This window comes from Babylonia areolata, chromosome 8 (genome assembly GCF_041734735.1).
Source record: "Babylonia areolata isolate BAREFJ2019XMU chromosome 8, ASM4173473v1, whole genome shotgun sequence".
NCBI classification, from domain to species: domain Eukaryota; kingdom Metazoa; phylum Mollusca; class Gastropoda; order Neogastropoda; family Buccinidae; genus Babylonia; species Babylonia areolata.
Genome location: NC_134883.1, coordinates 28,982,200 through 29,007,661, shown reverse-complemented (window position 1 = coordinate 29,007,661; position 25,462 = coordinate 28,982,200). Strand labels below are relative to the sequence as shown.

Genomic DNA, 25,462 nt, shown 5'->3' with positions numbered 1-25,462 from the left:
TTTAGTTGTTTTCTTTTTTTGTTTTTGTTTTCTATAAGGCCGTACATACTCGTACAACAATCAAAGAGGATGTTTACAACAGATCCTTGCCACTATCGCCATCGCCGTCTCCATCCGCAAAGACTTTAACACAGTCCATCTCTGATGTACAATAGTATGATAGTCAGTCGTGTTCGACTATGACCAGCAGAACAGCAAAGGAGGTAGCTGCTGTCCCGACTATCTGGGCTAGAATTTGGAATATAGTGGAATTTGGATTATAGTGGAGAGTGTCCTGCCCAAGTTACATCCCCACTCTGGATTTCAGGACAGTCGACGTTAGGATGGTTGATGGTTCCCAAAAGCCAACCAGCTTATTAATCAATAAATGAAAGAAGACCCCCCCCCCCCTCCGAAAGAAAACAAAAACAAACAAACAAACAAACAAACACAAATAAAAAACAAACAAACAAACAACCCCCACCACTCCCCAAAAAGAGGAAAACACACACACACACACACACACACACACACACACACACACACACACATGAACCGTGGCTAAAATAAGCATGCACATGTTACAAAAAACAGTAACAGAAATAACGCCATTTAAATAGTTATGGGAGCAAAAAAATGAGTTTGAAAGAGAGAGACGGAGCGAGACAGAGACACAGAGATAGACAGAGAGACAAAGATAGAGGTGACGTTATATAAGATTTATAAAGAAATATACATTACAAAAACATATGTTTGCGCACATCCACGAAAGCAATAAGGCAATCAATATAAGATTATCATCATTAGAAGAATAAAAGAGAGGGAGGAGGAAGATGTGTGTGTGTGTGTGTGTGTGTGTGTGTGAAGAGAGAGGGGGAGATAGACAAAGAGCGAGACAGAAAAAGAGAGAGGTGGGGCGGGTGGAGTTGGGGGAGGGGTGGTGGTTAAGGGCAAGAGATAGAACGACAAAGTGAAAAGGAGAGAAAGAGGCGATATCAATCCATGTATAGATAATGATCAAGCAAAACTAAAACTAAAGAGAGAGACAGACAGACATCCCCACTCTGGATTTCAGGACAGTCTGCGTTAGGATGGTTCCCAAAAGCCAACCAGCCCCTCTCCCCCCCCCCCCCCCCCCGTCCCCCTACCCCCCAAGGCTGCAGCACTAAGAGCCAGTGCAATTTTGCCTCCTACTTTGAGAGTCATAGTCCTTCACAAAAGCTGTAAATGATTTCCCATTGCAATAGAGAAACCATTGATAATTCAGATCTCACTTTGCTGTTGGCCCAACTAAGAAAAGATATCTTTATCGCACACAGAAGAAAATCGGTTAGAGACAGAACCTGAAACACAGACAAAGACTTATGGCTCTAAATCATATTCTCGATCTTCCAATTTGCCTTCTACAAGTCTTGTTTTGCGTTGATTCCAAATCTGTGTTATGTGCTTTAAACTCATCAAATTGTAAGAACAAATCCAAAATCATAATATGAATCAGCCACATTTTACATCTTTTAAGCTTGAAAGGAACACATATTACGTTTTGCTGGGTTCCTTCACATCTTGGTATTCTCTACAATGAATGGGCTGACAGTGCTGCAAGAAAAGGAGCAAAAAACGAACAGGGAACCATAGAACTTTATGTGCCTCTGTCTGTACAAGAGGGTTATTGAATACTAGAAAAAACATCGTGGAACAAAGTCAGAGAATTATACCAGGAAAACGGCAAAACCTTAAACCGTAGTGTAATTAATGTTCAACAACCGGGAACTATCAATCAGTCAAATACATACAGTAATTCAGTAAGATTAAGGCAGATCCATACATTATCCAACAGGATAAAACTGAACGCTTTTATAACTTAGTTCAGCAAAGACGTTAGATGCATATGTGGAGAACATATATCTAGCAACCATATAATATTCGAATGTCAGAATCTAAAATGTTTTTTTTTACCAGACTTCACCAAAAGTTCTTTTGAATGTGTTATTAACAATTCCAATATGTTATTTGCTGTTGCAGTAGGTTTGCTGCGTAGTCCAATAGGACATTTGTTATAGTTGTTTGATACTGGCGTTTATAACGTTTCCATTTTCCCTAGCGTTGTCTCTCCCTATTCACCCTCCACATATACACACACTTTTACCCCCACTCCCCTCCCACAACCCCTACCACCACGTTTTTTTTTCTTTTCTTTTTTTTCCGTTTAATATCACTTCAAGTGGAAAGACGTTAAACTGAAGACAACAACAAAGACACAAAGACAGACAGAGACAAAAGAGGTCCACTCACGTAAGTGTTGCTGCAAGGACTCCTGAAGACACAGGGCCCACAGCACCGTGATCCAAGCCAGAGACCTGGCCATCATCCTCACAGGCCGTCTTCACACTGCGGGTCCGTCCCACAGTGACAGTGGATATACATAAACGGGAAGTAAAACTCTCAGAGCATACTTCGTCCGTGCATGGATGAGTAACTGAGACAGTGAGCGAGTATATGTTAGGGAGTGTGTGTGTGTGTGTGTGTGTGTGTGTGTGTGTGTGTGTGTGTATGCGTGTGTGTGTTTTGTGCGTGTGTGTTGTGTTGTGTTGTGTGCGTGTGCGTGTGTGTGTGTTTTGTGCGTGTGTTGTGTGTGTGTGTGTGGGGGGGGGGGGGGGGGGGCAGAGGGACGATAGGCGATGATTGGTGAAACTGAAGTGGTTGGTTGTATTGTCCTCTGGCAAAATTCTGTAGCAGAAATCCACTCCGACAGGTCAAGATATATATATATATATATATATATATATATATATATATATATAGAGAGAGAGAGAGAGAGAGAGAGAGAGAGAGAGAGAGATGCATGCACTCAAGGCCTAACCAGCGCGCTGGGTTCTGCTGCAGGTCAGGATTCTGCCTTGCTGATGTGGTGTGGCGTGTGTGGTTTTGTCTGAATGCACTGACGCGTACTGGAGAAACTGAAACTGAACACAAAGAAACATCTCGTAACAAGCTCTGGTTGTTTGTCAATTATGTGTGTGTGTGTGTGTGTGTGTGTGTGTGTGTGTGTGTGTGTGTGTGTGTATGCATTTCCATCCTTCCTTGTGTAAGTGTGTGCGCGTGTGTGGGTATGCGCGGATTGCTGAGCATAGCCCATTTTTGTTCTTGTTTTCTTTCAATCATTTGTCTCAGTTCTACGTACCTTTTACATTTACATTTCTTTATGTATATCTGTATTGATTAGTTTGTTTTGTCTAAATATCATATTTCGTTTTACGTCAATGTTTTACATAAACATAGTGCAGGCTCAGTCAAGTCCTCAGTGAGCAATAAGTTAGGTTCATGGAAAGGTCAGGCGTGACATGTGCTGTAGCATGTAGTGTGTTGTTCCACACGTTTTGACATCTCTCTGAAACTGATGATGAATGACGAGGATGTGTGCAGGTCCATTTAGCTTTGGGACTATGTCAGTTACAGGGCCGCACTCCACGCTTCCTTTAACAATATATTCTGGCATCCAAGTCAACGAGGCTCCAGAGATCAGTGCAGACACCTGCAGTGTTGGTCAATAAATTTGAGCAACACCTCCAAAGACGCATCCGTGGTTTACTCTTGACTGTGTAGTCCAAGTCTTCCTATTAATTTTGAGTCCTCAGCAGACACAACTCTGCGGTAGAGACGGTCCCCGCGGACCGAAACGTCTCCACATCTTATGGGGCTCGAACGCGCGTCTTCCCTGGTCAGTCGTCAGTCCGCTACGTTGACCACTTTGCCATGGTGGCTGGTCCATGCCTGTGCCAGTTTGGTGGGCTGGCAGCCTGGCCTGGCTGCTTTTGATAATTATTGATGACAGGAACCTGTTTTCCTTTCTTTTGTTGATATGTGATGCCAGTGCTTCTATTTACTTCTGTTTCCTTCACCCTCTCTCTGTCTCTATCTCTGTCTGTCTGGAGAAATGTGCGCAGTACAATGTTGGTTTGGAGATGATGCCGATAGTCATTTGATCAGTAATGTCTCGTTCTCTTCCTTCTAGGTTGGACTTGCGGCTGACCCCTCTAACCTTCTTCTTGTGAGGCGATCAATGGTGTGATGACCGGGCCTTGTACCTAAATGGTTTTTGAGGTACTCGTTTTACTGTTCTCCAGATGTTGGCTGCTCATTGTTGAGGCTGCTGCCAGAAAGTCTGTCAGGCATGTCCACGGCAGCACATCTATGTCAGCTTTTGCATTTTGGATGTTGCGCATCGCCTCATGCCCCCGGCTCTGGGCTACACTACACCACTCCACTTTCAGCTTATCAATTGTAGGAGATTCACGGAATCTTCACGGTAGGCTTTTACGTGTATGACCGTTTTTACCCTGCCATGAATGCAGCCATACTCCGCTTTCGGGGGTGTGCATGCTGGGTATGTTCTTGTTTCCATAACCCACTGAACGTTGACATGGATTACGGGAACTTTAGCGTGTGTATTAAAAAAATGTGATCTTCTGCTTGCGTATACACAGGAAGGGTGTTCAGGCACTAGCAGGTCAGCATATATGTTGACCTGGGAGATCGGAAAAATCTCCAACCTTTACCCACCAGGCGCTGTCACCAAGATTTAAGAACCCGGGACCCTCAGATTGAAAGTCCAACGCATTAACCACTCGGCTATTGCGCCCGTGACTCTAAACGGGGCATTCACCCCCCCCCCCCCCCCCCCCCCTTTTTTTTTTTTTTTTTTTTTTTTTGCTTCACCACCATTGTATCCCCAAACGGACTGACCTTTGGTGACTGAACATCTGTATAATTTTTGATAACATTTTCTTTGCTACTTTCTTCAATATGTAGCTTCACCTCTGTATCAGTTCTGCCCTCTGGCCATTCCCGATAATGTCTTCCCAGGGTGGGTGAAATGATTGTGTTGGAGATGTGTTTGAAGTGTTATGGGTATGCTTCCCGTTCTTTTGTTTCTTTTCTATCAGTAGCTGGACGAACTTCCGAAGTGCAAATATTAAGCAATGTATTTTGGAAAACTGATAGTGTGATTGATATATGACTTAGCCCTTCAGTTTGGGGCTTGGGCCTAAATCTGAACGAACCATTTCATATTTCATTCCTAATCGACCCGTATCTGGCATACAGGCAGAATGGTGAGTTCTGTTTGTCCCAACCATACCCCCCCCCCCACCCCCACCCCTCTTCAATAGCAACAGATTTTTCTTGAGTGAAATTTGGGCTGCTCTCCTCAGGAAGAGCGTTTCGCTACAGTGAGAGCGACATCCTCTTCCCCATCTCTTTTTTTTTTTTCCTTTTCCGCCTGCTAGCGTAAGTATATTTTGTTTTCCTATCGAATGGATTTTTCTACAGAACATGTACCAGGGAGAACCCTTTTGTTACAGATGGTTCTTTTACATACACGTAAGTGTAAGCTGCCCCCGGATCTCGGTAGCGCCTACAAAAAAAATTTTGTGGGGCCTCTATCCTTTTTATTTCCCATATTTTTTAGATTTATTTTCATCTCATCCTTTTTATTGCCTTCCATTCTTTGCCACAGTTTTGATTTCCCTTGCACTTTCGTCCTTGTGGCGAGTTCCTGCCAAGGTCTTTGACAGCGTGTTCACGAGAAGTTCGAAACGCTCCAGTCTGCATAGAGTCATGGACATTACAGAAGTTCAGAGGTGGCAGGAAAGCATGTCGGAAATAACAACTCAACATTCGCTCGGTCTGTCAGCCTCCATGCAGCTGTCTGTTCACTACATCCTCTTTTGTTAGTCAGTACTACTGAGTGTGACAATGACAGCTTGGCTAGTTTTTGTACAACAGTGTGTTTATTAACTTTGTGTATCGCACGGGGGATGTGTGTGTGTGTGTGTGTGTGTGTGTGTGTGTGAGAGAGAGAGAGAGAGAGAGAGAGAGAGAGAGAGAGAGAGAGTTTGTTGATTTGATACATATATATGTTATCTCTTTTTTCCTTTTTAAATATAGATGTTAGTTCAACTCTGTTGTCCCATCTGCCTTGTCTCTCTCTGCGTCATATCCGTTTAATTAACTGTTTAATTGAGCATAGACATTCACACACACACACTCTCTCTCTCTCTCACTCTATATTATCTATTTCTCACCCTTTTCACTGGGTAAAGTGAAACACATTAGGTCCTCACAGGGTAAAGTCAAACACATAGGTCCTCACAGGGTAAACTCAAACAAAGCTCCTCACAGGGTAAAGTTAAACACATAGGTCCTCACAGGATAAATTCAAACACAGGTCCTCGCAGGGTAAACTCAAACAAAGGTCATCACAGGGTAAAGTCAAACATATAGGTCATCACAGGGTAAAGTCAAACACAGCTCCCCACAGGGTAAAATCAAACAAAGGTCATCACAGGGTAGTAAAGTTAAACACAGCTCCTCACAGGGTAAAGTCAAACAATGGTCCTCACAGGGTAAAGTTAAACACAGGTACTCACAGGGTAAACTCAAACAAAGGTCATCACAGGGTAAAGTCAAAATATAGGTTCTCACAGCATTAAAAAGTTGAACACATTGGCCCTCACAGGGCAAAGTCAAAACACAAAGGTCCTCACAGGGTAAAGTCAAACACTCAGGTAATTTTTAGGTAATGTCAAACATAGGTCCTCACAGGTAAAGTCAAACAATGGTCCTACTAGGGTAAAGTCAAAAATAGGTTCTCAAAGGATTTAAAATGATCTGAAACACACTGGCCCTCACAGGCAAAGTCAAAACACATATGTCCTCACAGGGTAAAGTCAAACACACAGGTCATCATAGGATAATATCAAAATATAGGTCCTCACAGGATTAAGTCAAACACATAGGTCCTCAAAGGATAAAGACAAATACACAGATCCTCACAGGGTAAAGTCAAACATATTGGTCCTCATAGGAAAAGTCAAACAATAATCCTCACAGGTAAAGTCAAACCATAGTCCTCACAGGTAAAGTCAAACACAAGTCTACACATAAAGCAAACACAGGTACTCACAGGGTAAAGTCAAACATATTGGTCCTCATAGGGTAAAGTCAAACATATAGGTCCTAACAGTGTAAAGTCAAACAGAGATCCTCACAGTCAAACATATGGGTCCTCAGTGGACAAACACACAGGGGGCACTGAAATAAGCTCTGTGGATTGCCTTGTGTGTGTGTGTGTGTGTGTGAGAGAGAGAGAGAGAGAGAGAGAGAGAGAGAGAGAGAGAGAGAGAGAGTGTGAGAGAGAGAGAGAGAGAGAGAGAGAGAGAGAGAGAGAGAGAGAGAGAGAGAGAGAGAGTGTGTGTGTGTGTGTGTGTGTGTGTGTGTGAGAGAGAGAGAGAGAGAGAGAGAGAGAGTGTGTGTGAACAATTGTACAACTGTGGTGTTGGTTTTTTTTAATCAAATAAAATTATGTTTCAGTGTTTCAGCCCATGTCTTGGGTGCCATGTCTGTCGGTTAGTAATGTAAGATTTTCAGTTTAACATCCATTCACTAGAAGTGTTATTAGACAGAAAGAGGTAGTGGGTGAAAGAGGGGGAATGCTTGTGAATATTAGTGTAGGAAAGTGTTTATGTTTTAGAGGAAATGAAAAGAAGTCTATTGTAAAAAATAAAATAAAATAAAAATTAAAGAGATGGTGGTGTATAATATACTAATAATTGAGGTGTTAAAAGGAGGGAAATTAGGTGTATGCATATCAACAAGTCAGTCACAACATCAACAAAGATTAACTTGCGATGTAAATATGAATAACGACATTAATTAAAATACATCAAAGGAGGATACCAACTGGACTGGAGTTTAAAATTTCTGAAAACATTCTAAGCAATGAATAATCATTCAAAATCTTTTCTGTGGCTAATGGAACAATGGTAGAAAAGTGATCAACTACAGCTTTTGGTATCAACTGTGGTTAGTAGTGTGTGTGTGTGTGTGTGTGTGTGTGTGTGTGTGTTTGTGTGCGTTATGTAGTGTGTGCTTGTGTGTTGGGGTGGGGGTGGGGGCACACGTTGTGTTGGTGCTGTTTAATTACTTTCAGGTGAAAAAGGTATTTGCAAGACACTGTTCAAACACTTCAGCAGACTTTTTCTCCTGAGACACATGGGCAACTTTTGTGTAAGGAAGACCAATATTCTGTGTGTGTGTGTGTGTGTGTGTGTGTGTGTGTGTGTATGTGTGAGTGTGTGTGTGTGTGTGTGTGTGCGCAGATACACATGTATTGAAGGGTGGGGTGGCAAGTTTGGGAGGGATGGGGGAGGAGGGGAGCAGCTCTCAACTCCTTCCCAAGGAGGGTTGTGACAGTTCTCACGGGTTAAGGGTGACAAGATTGTGAAGTGCATAAAATAAACAAAAAATAAACACAAAAAAAAAACCCAGCAACACACACACAAACATACAAAGGAAAGACTGGAATACAGGATTACATCCTTCACTGTTTTATATATATATGTATATATTTTCCCCTTCATCCACAGTTACAAGAATAAAACATGCCAGAAATGTCTTGCAAAATTAAACGTATGCTGACAAACATACACTGACATTCCTATGACATCAGAAGAAAACAGTTCCTGACTGCCCACAGCTGACAAGAGAAAGCAGAAGACATCTTGCAAAGTCTGTTGCTGAACAAGAAAGAGCATTGGAAGAGGCCAGGGATCATCCGACATTGTTGCTTTAAGTCCAGCTGACCGCACAGGGCCTTTATATAAGAACTGCAGAACTAACAATTATTTTTGACTGCATTAAACGCAAAACTCTTGTCTCTCTCTGTAACACACACACACACAAAACCTGCAAAACAATACAGTTTTTGACAAATCATTTTAACCATTAAGCTCCTTAAGGTAAATACAACAAGGCTGTGCTGTCGCTGTCAGCCCTTCTGCTTAGTTCATCATTAATTTATCATGCCCAGTTTGAAAAAAGAAAAGAAAAGAAAAGAAAAAATTACTTCAAAAGCCACAAAGAAAAACATAAAAAGGCCATTTTGGCAAATGACACTGCAGAATGGACAGCTAGCGCCCATCCCAGTGTTTACAATATCACTACCTAATCGCCAGAACAAAACAGCACAAACAGACTGCAGTAAAAAAGGAAAAAAAAACTGTTAAGTCTTGTTGGATAAAAGATAGGGGAGTGGACTATGAAAGCAGAAAAAGCAGACAAATGTGAAGGATGAAAAAAAGGCAGAAATAAAGCAAATGAAAAGAGGAAATTTTCGGCAGAGAATTTCCTGACGGCAGGAATGCTATTTATTCTGAAATACCCCAAGCATCCCCTCAAGGGACAGAGACAATCTTCGCTCCCTTGATTTTCTGCAAAGTGAAGAACCGCATTGTTTGTTACGCCCAAATATTTTGAACAGCAGCAGATAAACAGGAACATCTGTGACTATACAAAAGGATAACTAACACGCATCCTGAAACTGTCTGAGAGTAAATGGATGGAAATCTTGCTGTGCCACCATCTAATTCCAAGAGCAGCAGATAGCTATTGAGCAACTGTTGTCTAGAGCCCAGCTGACCGTCGCCTTCATCAGGGCTGAAAATGTGTTGAAAGAAATCAAAATGCAAGACCAAGACACTGACTGAACTCCTGAAGTTCAACATAAAACATACAACCAATCCGTGACTGTGGAAACAACCACACCGCAGAACTCTATAACTGATAATGCTGAAAACACCATTCTATCCAGTTAATCTGTCACTTGCAGATGACAGAATATGTAAGGAAAAAAATAAAAAGAAGAATCCAAAAGATACACCAGGTAAGCAACAATAAGAAAATTAATGTTAGCAAATAACACATGCCAACAGCAAAACTACCGTTTTCACAGCTTTTTGAGTGAACGATACACATCTTAAACTTCACCAGTGGTTTGTAAATGTATTTGTAAATCTACTTGTATGACAACTTATCTGTTTGACAGCCTTATTATCATTCCCTCTCTTGCATTTGAGACACTTCAGATGGTGAGCATTGTGCTGCCATCAGCAGAGAGCTGACAAACATGCATTTTCTTTCAGAACCTTAGACTGTTTCAATCCTGCAGTGCAGACTGCAAGGAGGTGGTTGTCATCCAAACACAACATATTTTTGTCAGCACTTTAGTGAGGTGTTCTGCTTCAGGTCAAGTTGTTCACATGGTACATTACAAGCTGGAATAAAAAAAATGCATGTTGGGAGTAGAGAATCTGATGTTGAGGGTAAACATATTTCAGTCTTGTCTATGAAGTTTGCTGTTGTTGACATACAAGGCTGATTCATGGATAAATCAATCACTGAATCATTCAACTCATATGAAAGGGTTTAGGAATTTCAAGCCATGAGTAATCAGTACATAGAAACTTCACGAACCCTTCACCAGCACCTAAGAAGTTAAGAGTCCATGGGTGTGAGTCCCTTTATGGACAGTACCTCCAACATCCCCGCAGGGGTTTGGGGAGTGGGGGTGTCTCCAGAAGAATGACATGGCTTCTTCCTTCATGTCAACCAACATAAAACAGGCACTGCCAACAGTTTCCGACTGCAGAAGTCATTGGTAAGGAAAATAATACACTTGATTATTCTCTCTCATTCAAGACAATGATCACATCACTGACGGCAGTCTGGTCAAAGGCTCAGTGACTGTTGGATTCCTAAAAGACTATAAGATACAGATACAAAGGTAAGACATTTATCTGAAGGGACACACACATTCAGCTGGTATTAACTGGCCAAAGGCCTGTAAAATCAACAGCGCACATGTGAAAATTCTTGAGGCAGCTGATATTCTCCGCTGGCACATCTTGCTTACAGCTTGGCTTAGGATTAAAAAAATGTTAAAGGTCCAATAGCCTTTTATGGCCATTGGTGTGGTAAATTCACATCTACTGTATATTGGCCTTGGTACATGAAGGTGTGGCCTAATCCTTTGTATCAATCTTTCCAAAGTCAGGTACCCATTCACATCTGGGTGGAGTGAGGAAAAAATTACGAATCGAACAGTTTTTGTCGTCATGCCATACAACTAACAAAACAGGGTGCCTGCAGAAAATCTGTGGTTTATGCTTATTTTGGGTCTTGGTCTCTTGGCTTTTATCGGAACAAATAGTTCAGATTTAAAAAAAAAACACAGCTGCAAGGGACAACAACAACAACACAATCTCCATGTCTTAATGTTAATAAATGTTTGTGTTAAGATAGTGCAAAGACACAGATGAGTGTTGGTGCGTGGGGAATGCAAAATGTTCTCATGTAAACCAGGTGATCTTGTTAGGTGAACGTCAGTGTTCACTGTTTCTTCAAGCAGCATTTCCGCTGATGAAGATGAAAGGTGGATGGGCTGCGCATTTTTCTGCTTTAAGTTTCATTGCTCAAAGACCTTTCCCTTGCCTATCCCCCATTGGCACATGTATCATATGAGTGCCCCGAGTCGATTATGATGTTATCTCTATTCCTGTCAAATGATTCATTTCATTTTGAGCTGATGAGAGACAGATCTCCTGGTGTGTGGCTCAGTGACCTGGTGACAGCTAGCTCCCTGTGGACTGCCGGCACTGGCACTGTGCTGTGGCAGATGAACCCGGGTGTGGCTGTGTATGAGGGACTCGGGCCGAGTCGAATGGGGCAGTATCACTGAATTGGCATGGATGATAGGGTAGCTAAAAAAAAACAACAAAACAAAAAAACCAAAAAAACCCACCTCTCCTCTGCTACAATTAGCCGCTCTTATTTGGAGTTTCAATCTCTCGCAAGCTGGCTGTAAGCCATTCAATTCTGTTCAAAGCTCTACTTCTTTCAGATGCTAGCATCAAATCACTCATATTTCTATTCTGGGCTTCGTTCTGTTTCCAGCTGATCCAATTTTGTTGCTGAATTTTCCATCATGCACTGCTGACAAAGGATCTTCAGTATCATCTGATTTAGGATTTCATTTTGCAATCCCATTTCCTGACCCAGCCATACACTTATGTTTTTATTTATTTATCTATCCCCAAAAACAGATTATGACTGCCTCCATGGCGGGGTAAAAACAATCACACACGTAAAAGCCCACTCATGTACATACGAGTGAATGTGGGAGTTGCAGGCCACGAACGAAGATGAAGAAGAAAATTTATTTTTCTTTTTGGCAACAAGTCAGTCATCTACGTTTTGTATTTTTTGTTTGTTTTTGGCTGCCTATCATCTGCACTCAAGTGTTTCAGTGGTAATACTCCCACTACCAGTCCCTCAAACGCAAGCACGCCTACCTGGGTTCATCTGCCATGGTCTCAGTGCTGGTGGTCCACAAGGAACTATCAATGTTGGTCGGCAGGAGACCACACACCAGAGGAAGACGCTGCACTGAGGCTGTCACCTTGGTGGTGTTCAGCAGTGCCTGTTCTGATTTAACGTATGAAGGACACCACCTACTTGGTTCTATAATGAATCATTTTTCACCCAGCCAGCCTAAGCAACCACCATTTTGACAGTCTGTAAGATAGCATGCCATCTTGCACCTCCACTTTGTTTTCTTCCTTTTCGTCGGTGGCAGTAATTCTTTTCCATTTCTGGTTTACAAGCGACATTATGCGCAGTGCCTGATGTGAACTTGTCTGTCTAAAAGCCTACTTTTGTTTTTTGTTTTGCTTCCATCATTTTGTGTCTGATGAAGCAGAACCATAGGAACCAATTCAATATCATCTGTCTCTTCTCTCTACCTGGCAGCAAGTCCATGACAAGACAAACTGCATTCCTTGAAGCCGGCAGTGTATTCTTAGAGGTTATATTTTAATGTGATAAATATATCAACTGGAAAAAAAGAAAGTAAAAACATCAACATATATATATGCACTCACTTTCATGTAAATTCTCATTCATGCAACATACATGCACATGAACATAAACAAATATGAACATGAAAATATATATGACAAACAACTGAAACAAGGAATGGATTCCTTTAAATTAAAAAAAAAGAAAAGAAAAAAAAGATGTTTGTGATTGCATTCACTTTGTTACAAGATGTAAATATACACCAGACCTCTCAACCTTTCCCCTCTATTGCTGAACAAATGCATTTTGTACACATCTTCCAAGGCTTCTGAGAGACATTTGAATTCCTGTGAACAATATCTTTATATCATAATCTCTCTCTGTGTCTCTGTCTGACACAGAGTGCACGAGTGGGGCTGTACACACACAAAATATGACGCTCACTCCTGTGCCAAACATGCAGTAACTGAAATGAATATATGCATTTATTAGTATATTATGTAACTAAATTGAATACATGCACATTTATATGGCATTTGTGATTCAGTCCTTTAGAGATCATTCTCTCAACATTAATACATCAATGTAACAGCCTGCACGCCCTGTTTCCCCCCTGCAAATGAGATGCTGAATGAAATACTAGAGAGGCAGCCTTCCATGACTCACATAATTCTGACTAAATTCACGATACAAATCTCTGAAAAAGATGTTTTCATCCACAAACACTGTAGTATGGTCATTGCTGCAGTGCTGAAAAGGCATTAATTGGGAAACTTTCCGTAACGTTTCATTTAAAAGACATTTATATTTGCAACTCAAAAAATGATTGTGGAAGGATAATTAAGATGGAAAAAAGGTAATCATTTGAAGATGAAAAAAAAAGTAACATATTTACAAGGAAATAATATTCCAGTATATTTTTGTAAGTATTCCAAGTTTCTACACTGAATGTGTTTCAGCCTGAAATAGTTGTCTAAAAATCGACTGCCTGTACTGTAGCCTGCAGAGATTTTACAACGACGGCCAAAACCATTAAGTGCCTGACTCCTACTATCATGAATATGACACACACAAAAAAACCAGTCTAGAACTATGTTGGTGCAATCACGCATCTGAAGAATGCATGGATATCTAACAACAAATCCTCAATTGTTGCCACAACCTTGTCCAACTTATACAGCAACTGAACAAGACTTGGGCAAAACTCTGCTTGGTAGGATCTTTTTGATGATCTGATTCAGTCATATACTTGGATGTCTTTTGTAAAGCACTGGGAGTTTTGCCCACAACCCCAGATCTCCTCATTTTCTTTCCCATACAGCTGCAGTTTTTGCAGTCCCACAATTTGAACAAGGGACGGAAGAGGAGGATGCAAGGTGTGTAAGAACCATTGCTGCTAGCATCACTGAATTTCATAAAAAAATTATTTAAATTTTTTTTTTTTTAAATCAACAAGTGCAGGGATTAGGTTTTGAATAGGCCATCCGTCACTGGTGCACACAAATTTGAAATGACTCAACATTGTAACAGTGAGGTCATATGGCTAACATGGCTTTTTTGGGGGCAAGTTTCTCTCATCTCCTACAAAATAATGACAACTGCAGTTTCAAATTCTGATTGAAAAAAAACCAACATAAAAAAAGGTTACCATTGTCCTTTTATATAGTCTGACGCCGAGCAGATGAACATTGCAAACATTAGCCTCAAAACATGCACTGAAAACCAACTATGTCATTTGCACAAAACCATCACTGGGAGTATGCTGCAGAACTGCAGTGGGACACAGCGAGAAAGTTTGTGTGTGTGTGTGTGTGTGTGTGTGTGTGTGTGTGTATGTGTTCGTGAGTAGGTGAAACAAAAAAGATAAGACAGAGAGTCAATATCTAGCTGGCTAACAGCATGTGCATCAGTTTGCTCTCTGCATGTTTATCTTCACAGGGGTACAAAGTCAATTCAAGTCACAAACACACACACACACACACACACACAGCGTATTATCACTCAGACACACACGAGTGCATGTAACAAAGAAGTGGAAAATTGCAGTTAGAAATCTACTGTCACATCCAAACTGAAAAACCGTATCCTTGTTGCCTTCCACATCACAGGAAATACACACAACTGTCTGCCATAAAGATACATTTTCCAGAACACTTATTGCCCAATTTTTTCCTTTCTTTAAAAAAAAACAAAAAAACCTTTTAGTTTTAGTGTGTGTGTGTGTGTGTGTGTGTGTGTGTGTGTGTTAATTGTCTAAGGATAATTTTCCCTGACCCAAAATTGTGTGTAAGTGTGCACATGCATGCATGCAGATCCTAAGCTTGAACTGGAAACATTTCCTTTGCAATAAGTCAACAACACGGCAATAGCAACAGCAACAACAATAACACAGACACATATACACACACACACAAACGCATATAAACTGTTTCACATGTGTGAGTATACAAATGAGTGCAGCAGACAATGTACAAATGAAAGTACACATTTTGTGGTAGATGAGGGGGGTGGGGCACTGCCAATGTGGGAGGAAGAAAGGGGCATTTTTTACCGACTCATTGAAAATGACCCATAGTGCTGAACCAAACCTATACTCTGCTCATAATTTTGACACATTAAATCTATGTAAGTAATTTCATATTTGCTGCTATAAATTCACATCCCATTTTAGACACTAGAGAATGAGCAAAGATCAATCTGATCAGATCCTAACAGATTGTTTCAATAAATGTGAAGTGTGACACCAGTCTAAGAAAAGATTGTCTCATGTGCGCCATCTTCTTAAAGGTGATGGTCCGAGTTACTAAGTTTGATAAAAATACAGCATCCTGCCCGGCTGGTTTCTCTTTCAGTTGTGGTTACTGAGAAAATGTCAATGTAAGGGCTTATCACTGATGCAAGCTTGTACACTCGCACACACTCGCGCACACACACACAGTTTACACACACACACAGAGTCAAATCAGGGCTAATACATGGATTCACTCTGTCAAAAATGGGTTGAAATTTTACTGAGTGAAGCTTACACAGCAACATGATTTCACCTTGCTAACACAGGCCTTTCTGAAATGAACATGCAAGGGAAGAAAACAAAAAGAGAGTAAAGTACAAAATAGAACTATTCTACCCCATAGACTTTTTTTTCTCTTGTTTAATTTTGTAAACAATTTTAAACCTGTCAAAAAAAACAGTGTTTTCACTCAAAAGTATGCCTTGTGAATATTTCTGTCATAATTGAAGTATGAGAACACTGAAACATTTTTATATAAAAAAAATAAAGTAACTGTGACTGAGAAGATGAGCTGGACTGGAATGGATAAGGATCACAACAAATCACATGATCCAAAGGTACAAACAACAAATCACCCACTGAAAAAAAAAAGAAGAAAAAAAGCTCTGCATTTTCAATCAAAATTTGGAAAAAAAAACAGTGGAACATATCTCCATGATCATGTATCAGCTTTAAATCTCCACAATCACACACCCACCTTAAAATCTGGAACCAGAGCATGCAAAATATGAAAGATGGAAAAAGCATCAAGTGTAAACTAAAAAGAACGCAGTCCAAGTGAAGAACCTGAAAAGTTGGCTCTCAGTTTAACCCTACTGCATTCACAAACTTTACTGAGAGAGACTTCGTCAGTTTAGTGGTAAATTTCTTCATTATGCCAATCATTTGACATGCTCACACGACAGAGCCAGTCTTGTTTCTTCACTTTACCAATCATCTGACATGCTCACGCGACAGAGTCAGTCTTGTTTCTTCATTTTACCAATCATTTGACACGCTCACAAGACAGAGCCAGTCTTGTTTCTTCATTTTACCAATCATTTGACACGCTCACAAGACAGAGCCAGTCTTGTTTCTTCATTTTACCAATCATCTGACATGCTCACACGACAGAGCCAGTCTTGAATAAAAGCTAATTTATGTTTGCACATTTCTTCTGTTTGTACTGCTATGTGCACGTGTCAAATGCAGCACAAGGAGAGGCCCAGAACTTCTTTTTTTGAGGAAGTGTCTGATTTGCTCCTCTGTAACTTTTATTTACCTGTGTGCCAGCTGAACCAGTAGCATAAATGAAGCTCTGACCTTAAGTCGTGTACCCTTTTGTTGTTTGATCCTTTTACTCTCCTGGCCTCAATGTTCTCTCATGTTGTATATTTAGATTTTCTTTCATATTGTATTTTTCGTTTTGAAGGTCACTGCATTACAGTGTATGTCCCCTGCATGAATGTGGAACACAGCAGTGCACTGTTCAGTCACATCATCAAGGTAAAATCACAATGTCACCATGTTGCTGGAGTGATAGCCATGAATTTACGTGTCTGCCTAGGAAGCAAGAGAATTTGAGCGCGCTGGTTCGAATCACGGCTCAGTCACCGGCATTTTCTCCCCCTCCACTAGACCTTGTGTGGTGGTCTGGATGCTAGTCATTTGGATAAATCCATAAACCGAGGTCCCATGTGCAGCATGCACTCAGCGCACGTAAAAGAACCCACGGCAACAAAAGGGTTGTCCCTGGCAAAACTCTGTAGAAAAATCCACTTGGATAGGAAAAAACAAATAGAACTGCATGCAGGAAAAAAATATCAAAAAATGGGTGGCACTCTCAGTGTTGCGACGCGCTCTCCCTGGGGAGAGCAGCCCGAATTTCACACAGAGAAATCTGTTGTGACAGAAAAGAGAAATACAAACTTTTTACACTCTAAAACATGCTGCACATCAGTGTCCTGATTAATGACTTACATAAGTTGCAAAGTTATGGTAACACACATTAATATTTGATAAAACAAAACAGGCATTCAGAACCAATCAAAGAAAGGAAAACAACAACAACAACAACAAAGTTTACACAAAGTGTGTGACACATACCAGAGCTGCTTAACATGTGAGCAAGATATATCATGAATTCACACGATCAGTCAGATCTCACACAACACTGAATCATGAACACATGCATGCATGGAAACACACACAATATCTCAACAATCATCCAGGTTAAAGAAACCAAACAACAACAACACCCAAAAACAACCACCAAAACCCATTACTCATCAGATGCACACAAAAAAAAGAAAAAAAAGACCATATATATATATATATATATATATATATATATATATATATATATATATATATATATATATATATATATATATATATATATATCTACACATACACTTAATAAGAAATAAAAACATTAAAAGATTATATTTCTGCACCAAAGTCTGCACAATTCTCATCATGACAATGGAAAAAAAACAAGCAAAACAACACAAAACCCCACCTTTCCTTGTTAAAGGCAAAGCAGGTTTAATAATACATGCATGCAGCAGCCCCATGATCCAAACCCACAGTTTCACAACAAGGCATGAGAGGTCCAGCGGTAGAGACGGTAGCAGCCATAGGACAGCGCACACAGCAGACTGGCTCGTATGCTCCACTTCACAATCTTGCCCAGCATGGAACCTGGAGGTACCCTGGGGGGAAGGTGGAAACGGGGAGAAAAGATTAACTCAGAAGCCACAACAGACAAGAGGGACTGGAGCTATCTCCCTCTGTGTGTGCGTGTGCGTGCATGTGCGTGCGTGCGTGTGTGTGTCTGTCTGTCTGCATGCATGAGTTTTTATTGAGAGGATGGGGGCTCAGAGTGTGTATGCATGTGTGAGTTTTTGGTCTGTATGCATGTACGTGTACACAGAGGACAGGGACTCTGTGTGTGTGTGTGTGTTGTGTGCATGTGTGTGTGTGTGTGCGCGCGTCTGCATGCATGAGTTTTTACTAAGAGGATGGGGACTCAGTGTGTGTGTGTGTGTGTGTGTGTGTGGAAGCGCACGCACTTGCATGCATGTCTACAAATGTTAATTTAAAGAACATTACACAAATGACTCGAAAAAGCCAATACAGAATCTCAGCAGCTTGCTATATCATGGATTTCCAAACTGATTTCATCTTATTGCTGACATTTAATATAACACACACACACACACATACACATATTCGCACATGCACATACATCATATTCAATAAACCCTCACACAAGACAGTGACCGCATATAGGTGAGTGTCATCCACTTCACATGTGCATTTTTGGGAGTGCTCAAAGTTGCCGACTGCAGGTGTCTGTATCTCTCAGACCTGGTTGGCACAGAGTACAGCCTTCTTGTCACTTAGTACCCAACATAAAATGGACCCCATAGCAGCAACATCATCATCACCATCTCATTCATCATTAACAAAGAAAAAAATGTTTCCTGATTCTGTTGCCTTTCATGCCCTACTCTTACAGTGACCTAAGTTTTGACCTCTCTCCAATTCCATGCTTGGGATGAGTTCCTGTCAAGGTCTTGAATATCACCAGACTTAATGGGGAATGTTGTAAGGGGGTATACGGTGGTGGTCTCCGCCCTGCAGGGGAAACTCACTCACTCTGGCTCCATGACTGAGCAAAAATTCATGTCAGTATGGGGCTTGGTATGTAGTGTCCTGCACATGCTTTATGATCATCAGAACAAGCGCTGCTGAACAGCATCAAAACAACTCTGTGCAGGTTCTCCTCTGGTGTGTGGCCTCCTGGCGACCTATACTGTTATATGGACTGCTGGCACTGAAACTGTGGAAGACAAACTTGGGTATGGCTGTTTTCTGGGGGGATCAGAATGAGTGGTGTGAGAGTAACGCCACTGACTTAGTGTGGATGGGCAGAAAACAACAACAGAAAAATACAGCCTCCCTTATTATTTGTGTTCCTGTTCCTTCAAATAAAAGAGTCGTTTATTCCAACATTGGCCTGTTTTCTTTGCCTGTAGCTTTTCTCATCCCCCCCTTCAGCAAGAGCAACAAGTGATCGACCTGAAAACAGGGGCCACACCCACAGTTCTCCACTGTCTGGCTTGTTAACTTGTTTAGCAGCTGGTACAGATGTAGTGGTGCAATTTGGTAATATCCTCAGTGAGAAACCTACATATAGCAAACCTCTTATACTTTGAACATCCTGCACGGTCTTGTGGATGAGTCAGGGGACATGTAATCTGTCAACCCATCATGGTGCCAACATCCTGTTTGTTCTTGTTTGTGTGGGCACAAAACAAACCCACATTCTAATTATGAAACAATAGATGAAACATGATATTTCTCATAATACATGTGATGAGTTCATTTCCACTATTCGTGAAATTTCTGTCAAGTGTGTTTGTGCCCACAGGACAAACCAAGAGCTATCGTATGTAACCAGGCATTTCTCTGTCTGGTCTGGACACCCCTCATTACTCAACAAGGAAGATCTAAACCCTTCTGCTGAACAGACCGTCTCATTAGTTTTATCACAGTGATATAACAGCGACATTAGGGGCAAAGTGGGTTTAGGTCAGTTCACATGGACATCTTTATTCATTTGTGAGAAAGTGTAGAAGTCCCTCTTGTTAAACACATTCCCAATGTCACTGGGGTTGGTTTCTTGTCTGTTTCTGAATGTGTGCGTGAGCGTGCGTGTGTGTATATGTATGTGTGCACGCTTGTGACAATTACCATTACTTCTAAACTAGGAGGCAATGTTTGATTGCAAAATTCTAAATCCGTGTAATCACATGTGATATGAACTGTCTGCTCTAAACTGGAAGTGCATGAATCATTTGAAAATATAGGAGAAAAAGCTGAGGAGCATCATTTCAGCTCCTCCGCATCAGCTAACAAACTGGAAGTGATGACAAAACATACAAGCCATCATACTTTGTTGAACTTTGTTCCACTGTGCCACATGGGCTGGAAATCTACAATACAAAATGTCTGGAGTTTGCCAAACACAATCAGAACCACTTTCAGTTGAAACATTTTTTATCCATTTTTAGGAGTGATCAAGACCTAAACACAGACTGAATGAAACAGAGAGTATTTCTATATGTATGAGAATTAATCTGTTGCACTGTCAATTAATCCTGGCCTGAAGCCTACCATTCCACATCAAACAAGAACCAAAGCTGCAAATATGCCTGTTTCTCCAAGTATCATCAAGGGTCAGTGAAAGTGACAAAGAAAGAAACAGTGAGAGAGAGAGAGATGGGAGGAGAGAGAGATGGGAGGAGAGAGAGAGAGAGAGACAGACAGACAGACAGACAGACAGAGAGAGACAGAAGTCGAAGTCGAAATATTTTAATTGTCAGACCACAGATCCATAACAATGGAGTTCGCAAGGACAAACAGAATTAATACAGGGAAATGAATATTAGGACAACCATTGAACTACATGGGCATCGATAACGATTCTAGAGCATTTGCTCGTAATGAAAACGCTTTGAATACAAACTTGCATATACTAACACTCAATCTCTCACTCGCACAAGATAACAACATGGACATCTTAAATGCACTTGGATGTTTGTGAAATTTAGCAGGAATAAACTGAGAACGCAGGGAACAGTACTTAGGGCAGACCAAAAGAAAATGCATTTCGGTTTCCGGAGTGTCATCACAAAAAGGACAATTCCTACTTTGCCCATCATAGTTAAACTGCAAAAAGTGTGAGTGCAAGTTGGACATTCCAATTCTAAACCGCAAAAAAAACACGGCACATATTTATACATTTGACATTATTCAAGTAAGGTTTAAGTGACAAGGACTGGTAGAGAGAGAGAGACAGAGAGAGAGAGAGACAGAGAGAGAGAGAGAGAAAGGGAGGGAGACAGACAGATGACCAGGGAAGGAGAATCGAGGCTGACCACATACGTAATGATATCCTTGATGTCTTGTTCTTTAGACCAGTTGGCGATGATGCCTGGGACGTGACCAATGCCCACCACTCCTACCACCACCGTGGGAGTGGTCACTGGAACAAGAAAGGGCACACTGAACCATGTCACCACCATCCGTCCTTTGCATGGGCATGCGTGCATGTGTGTGGTGTGGGTGTATGTATCTATTTGTATACATGCATGCACAAGTGGGTGCACATGCACAAGTGTGTTTGCATACTGCAAGAGCCAGTGCATGCATGCATATATAAATGCACACATGTGTATGTACGTATGTATGTATGTATGTATGTATGTGTGTGTATGTATGTATATATATATATATATATATATATATATATATATATATATCAATAAATATGGAATTCTGCATGAATTAGGGCAGTGAAGGGGGCTTCTCTTGACCGCTCAAGGCTATGTATGAGAAAGGTAGGTGCTGCATGCCTGCATGTGTGTGTGTGTTTGTGTGTGTGTGCCCGAGTACTTTTTTTGTGCGTGTGTGTGACTGAGTATGCTTCATGCACACGTGTGTGTGTGAATACGCCCACGTGTGCAGGCATTTTAGTGCATGCCCTGTGCAGGCATGTTTGGATGTGCATATCTGTGTGTATGTGTATGTGTGTGTGCGCATGCATGAGTGTGCGTGGGTAGACAGCCAACACAAATCTTCCACTTGCCTTCCGGTGTGCTGGGATGCTCCCGAGATCGTGCTGCCAGCTTGAGTGAGTGCGTGAGGTAAATGTCACGCTCCTCCACAAACACCTTGCTGAGGGCAGGGAACTCTCCCGTCATCTCCTTCAGCAGCTGCTCCAACAGGTCCCGCTGTTTGCACTTCTCCACATCCTCCTTGCTGTCAACACATGGTTCAGAATCAATGCCAGTGTCAACCAGTTAAATGTGCAAGGTAAGGGAGTGGGGTGAGGCAAACGCACTTCACCTCCACCTTGCTGTCAACACATGCTTCACAATCAATACCAGAGTCAACCAGTTAACTGTGCAAGGTAAGGGAGTGAGGTGAGGCCATAGCTCTTCTCAAACTTCTTGCTGTCAACACACGCTTTGCAATCAATGACAGTGTCAACCAGTTCCTTGCTGTCAACACATGAGTCACAATCAATACCAGTGTCAACAAGTTAACTGTGCAAGGTAAGGGAGTGAGGTGAGGCCATAATTCTTCTCCAACTTCTCCTTGCTGTCAGCACATGCTTCACAATCAAGGCTACTGTCAAAAAGTAAAACTGTGCACGAAAAGGCGGAGACAAACATCAGGTCCCACTGTCTGCACTTCTCCACATCATTGCTGTCAGCATATTCTTCACAATCAACGCCGGTGTCAACTACTTAACTGTGCAAGGAAAGGGAGTGGAGTGAGGCCAACACACTTTTCCACCTCCTTGCTGTCTAACTGTGCAATGGAAGCAAACAGGGTAAAGGGGTGGAGGGGGGGGGGGGACAACAGGTCCCATTGTCTGCACCTCTCCACATCATTGCTGTCAACACACACTTCACAATCAATGTCAGTGTCAACCAGTTAACTGTGCAAGGAAAGCTAGAGGGGGAAAGAAGGGGGGTGGGGGGGCAAACATCAGGTCCCACTGTCTGCACTTTTCCACATCATTGCTGTGAGCACACTTCACGATCAATGTCAGTGTCAACCAGTTAACTGTGCAAGGAAAGCTAGAGGGGGAAAGAAGGGGGGTATGGGGGCAAACAACAGGTCCCACTGTCTGCACTTTTCCACATCATTGCTGTGAGCACCAGCGACAACCAGTTAACTGTGCAAGGGAGAAATAAACAACAAGTCCCACTGTTCTGCACCTCTCCACGTCCTCCGTACTGTCAACAGCACAGTACCAATCAACGCCAGTGTGAACCAGACACACACACACTCTCTCTCACACATACACAGATGAGAAGTATAAAATGAAAAATAACGGAGTTGAGAAGAGTGTTCTCTGTTTGTTCAAAGAAGTGGGTTTTCTGGGAAGACTTGAATTAAGCGTAAGAAGAAGAAGAAGAAGACCTGATCTGCACAGGGAGTAGGTTCCAGTCAGCTGGACCATGAAAAGAGAAAGAACACTGACCAAGGAAAGAGGTGCCAAAACAACAGGTCCCACTGTTTGCACTTCTCTTTCATCCTCCTTGCTGTCAACACACTCTTCACAATTTGTGTGCATGTGTGTGTGTGTGGACCATGAAAAGAGAAAGAACACTGACCAAGGAAAGAGGTGCCAAAACAACAGGTCCCACTGTTTGCACTCCTCTTTCATCCTCCTTGCTGTCAACACACCCTTCACAATTTTGTGTGTGTGTGTAACCCAGAGATGTAATGCTCTTTCAAATCTATTTTATTTCTTATACTAATGAGGATAAGTAATAACGAATAAAATGAAATAAAAGCATCATAGAACAAAATCGATTAGCTGAAATAAAATGAAACATGATACAAAACAGAAACCATGTTATTTCTCACACATCTGCCAGTGTTTTGAACCCAGACTGTGGTGGTGGAGGGGGGTGGGGTGGTTAAAATAACTCAGTAGAAATCATAATGAACAATGAATGAGGTGTCTCTTCTGCTTCTTGCTATCCTTTCCTTTCCAAGTTGTGAGAAAATAAATATGCTGACTGATGATGTTGCTTGAAGTGTTGTCTGTTCATGGGTATGACAGAAAAACGTCAATGCAGCTGCACATGATTAAGCTGCAATTTTGGCAAGTGGTAAGTGAAGGGTGGCTTTGCTCAGAGGTGCGTGCATGTGTACGTGTTGAAAAGACACACATGTGTGTCATTCTGACAATCTACATCTATGAACCGAAACCACTTCAAAACTGAACAAAAAACAACAACAAAGCCCGATGCTTGTTACATGGAGAGATGGGATGACGCACAGATGACCACTTGAAAATTACATATTTATAAAAACAGGATATAACAGAGGAGACTAACAGGTTTAATATACAGTGTAGCTTACAGATGATCATTTAGGAATTATGTGTGTGAAATAACTGCATTACAAAAGACAGTAACAAACTCAGGCTGGAACTAACTACATCTTGGAACAGTAGACACCACAAGCCTTGTAGGTCCCTAAAACTGATGCTTCTGTAGCAAAAACCACTCTGAAACACGACAACGCATGAAAGTATGAAAATGTTGCGGACTAATGCTAACTTTATCATTCTTAAAATTTTGTTTCATTTTGACTGTGCTTGTTCTGACATCACAGCACTCTTACAACAACGGGCTGTTCAAATGCAATTTCATAGCAGCAGATGAAATTTACTTGGGACAAGTGTGCTGTTTTGGTAGAAATGACTTAATCAGCAAGAATATGTGTGGCATCATGCATTTTTATTATTCTAAATAACATTTAATTTTGTACTTCAAACTGATTTTGATTGACTCTGCGAAGTTTACAACTGTGGTTTGGGGACCTTCAACTAGGCACAACTTTTGTGTTTCTGATCACTGGATATTAAACTGTGATACTTAAAAGATTTTACATTATGCTTTTCTATTGAAAGCTTCAAACAGCTGTCTCTTCGATAAGACAAGTGCCAACTTTCATATCTGTGTTTTCTTATATGTGTGGTTTTTCACTTGTATGGATTATTGAGTGCATGTGTCACAGTCTCTCGCTCTCTCTCCTGCCATTCTGTCAAATGGATAAAAGTGGATATTTTCTGATTGGTTCTGTTCATTTCAATTCTATCATTTACGCTGACAAGCATTCTTTTCCTTTTTACTTTTGACAACTAATTTCAAGACTTCTGACAACTGAACGAACTGAAAGGCTTCTTTAACTGCTACCCAACACTGACATTCTATTTATTTTTCCAGAAAAACTAGCAAAAGTTTCTGATTCTCAGAAACCTTATATGTTTTTTTGGGGTGGGGTTGAGGGGAGGGACTGGTGGAAGGGGGGGTGGGGGGGATAGAAAATCAGTTTGAAGCATGGCCAAATCTGCTTGGGCAGAAAGAAGCAGCTGCCACTGCGCAGGCGCAGAAGATATTACGTCCTGGTTAATCAAACACT

The 25,462-nt window shown here is 41.4% G+C and overlaps 2 protein-coding genes across 4 annotated transcripts in view; both read right to left on the bottom strand.

The window, feature by feature from the left end:
• The window catches only part of LOC143284711 (uncharacterized), a 67,670-nt gene extending 65,177 nt beyond the window's left edge, over positions 1-2,493 (bottom strand). The window contains exon 1 of the mRNA XM_076591646.1: positions 2,272-2,493. Coding sequence (XP_076447761.1) covers positions 2,272-2,347 — 76 coding nt within the window. The 5' untranslated portion in view covers positions 2,348-2,493. The remainder of the gene's footprint in view (positions 1-2,271) is intronic.
• A 15,318-nt stretch (positions 2,494-17,811) lies between these two features.
• LOC143285133 (traB domain-containing protein-like) overlaps positions 17,812-25,462 on the bottom strand; it is a 28,099-nt gene continuing 20,448 nt past the window's right edge. For 2 of the 3 annotated variants that reach the window (XM_076592355.1, XM_076592356.1), the window contains exons 8-10: positions 22,101-22,273; positions 21,398-21,497; positions 17,812-18,156 (exon numbers count right to left, since the gene is read on the bottom strand). In XM_076592355.1, coding sequence (XP_076448470.1) covers positions 18,036-18,156; positions 21,398-21,497; positions 22,101-22,273 — 394 coding nt within the window. In that variant the 3' untranslated portion in view covers positions 17,812-18,035. The remainder of the gene's footprint in view (positions 18,157-21,397; positions 21,498-22,100; positions 22,274-25,462) is intronic. The other variant, XM_076592357.1, reaches the window with a different exon arrangement.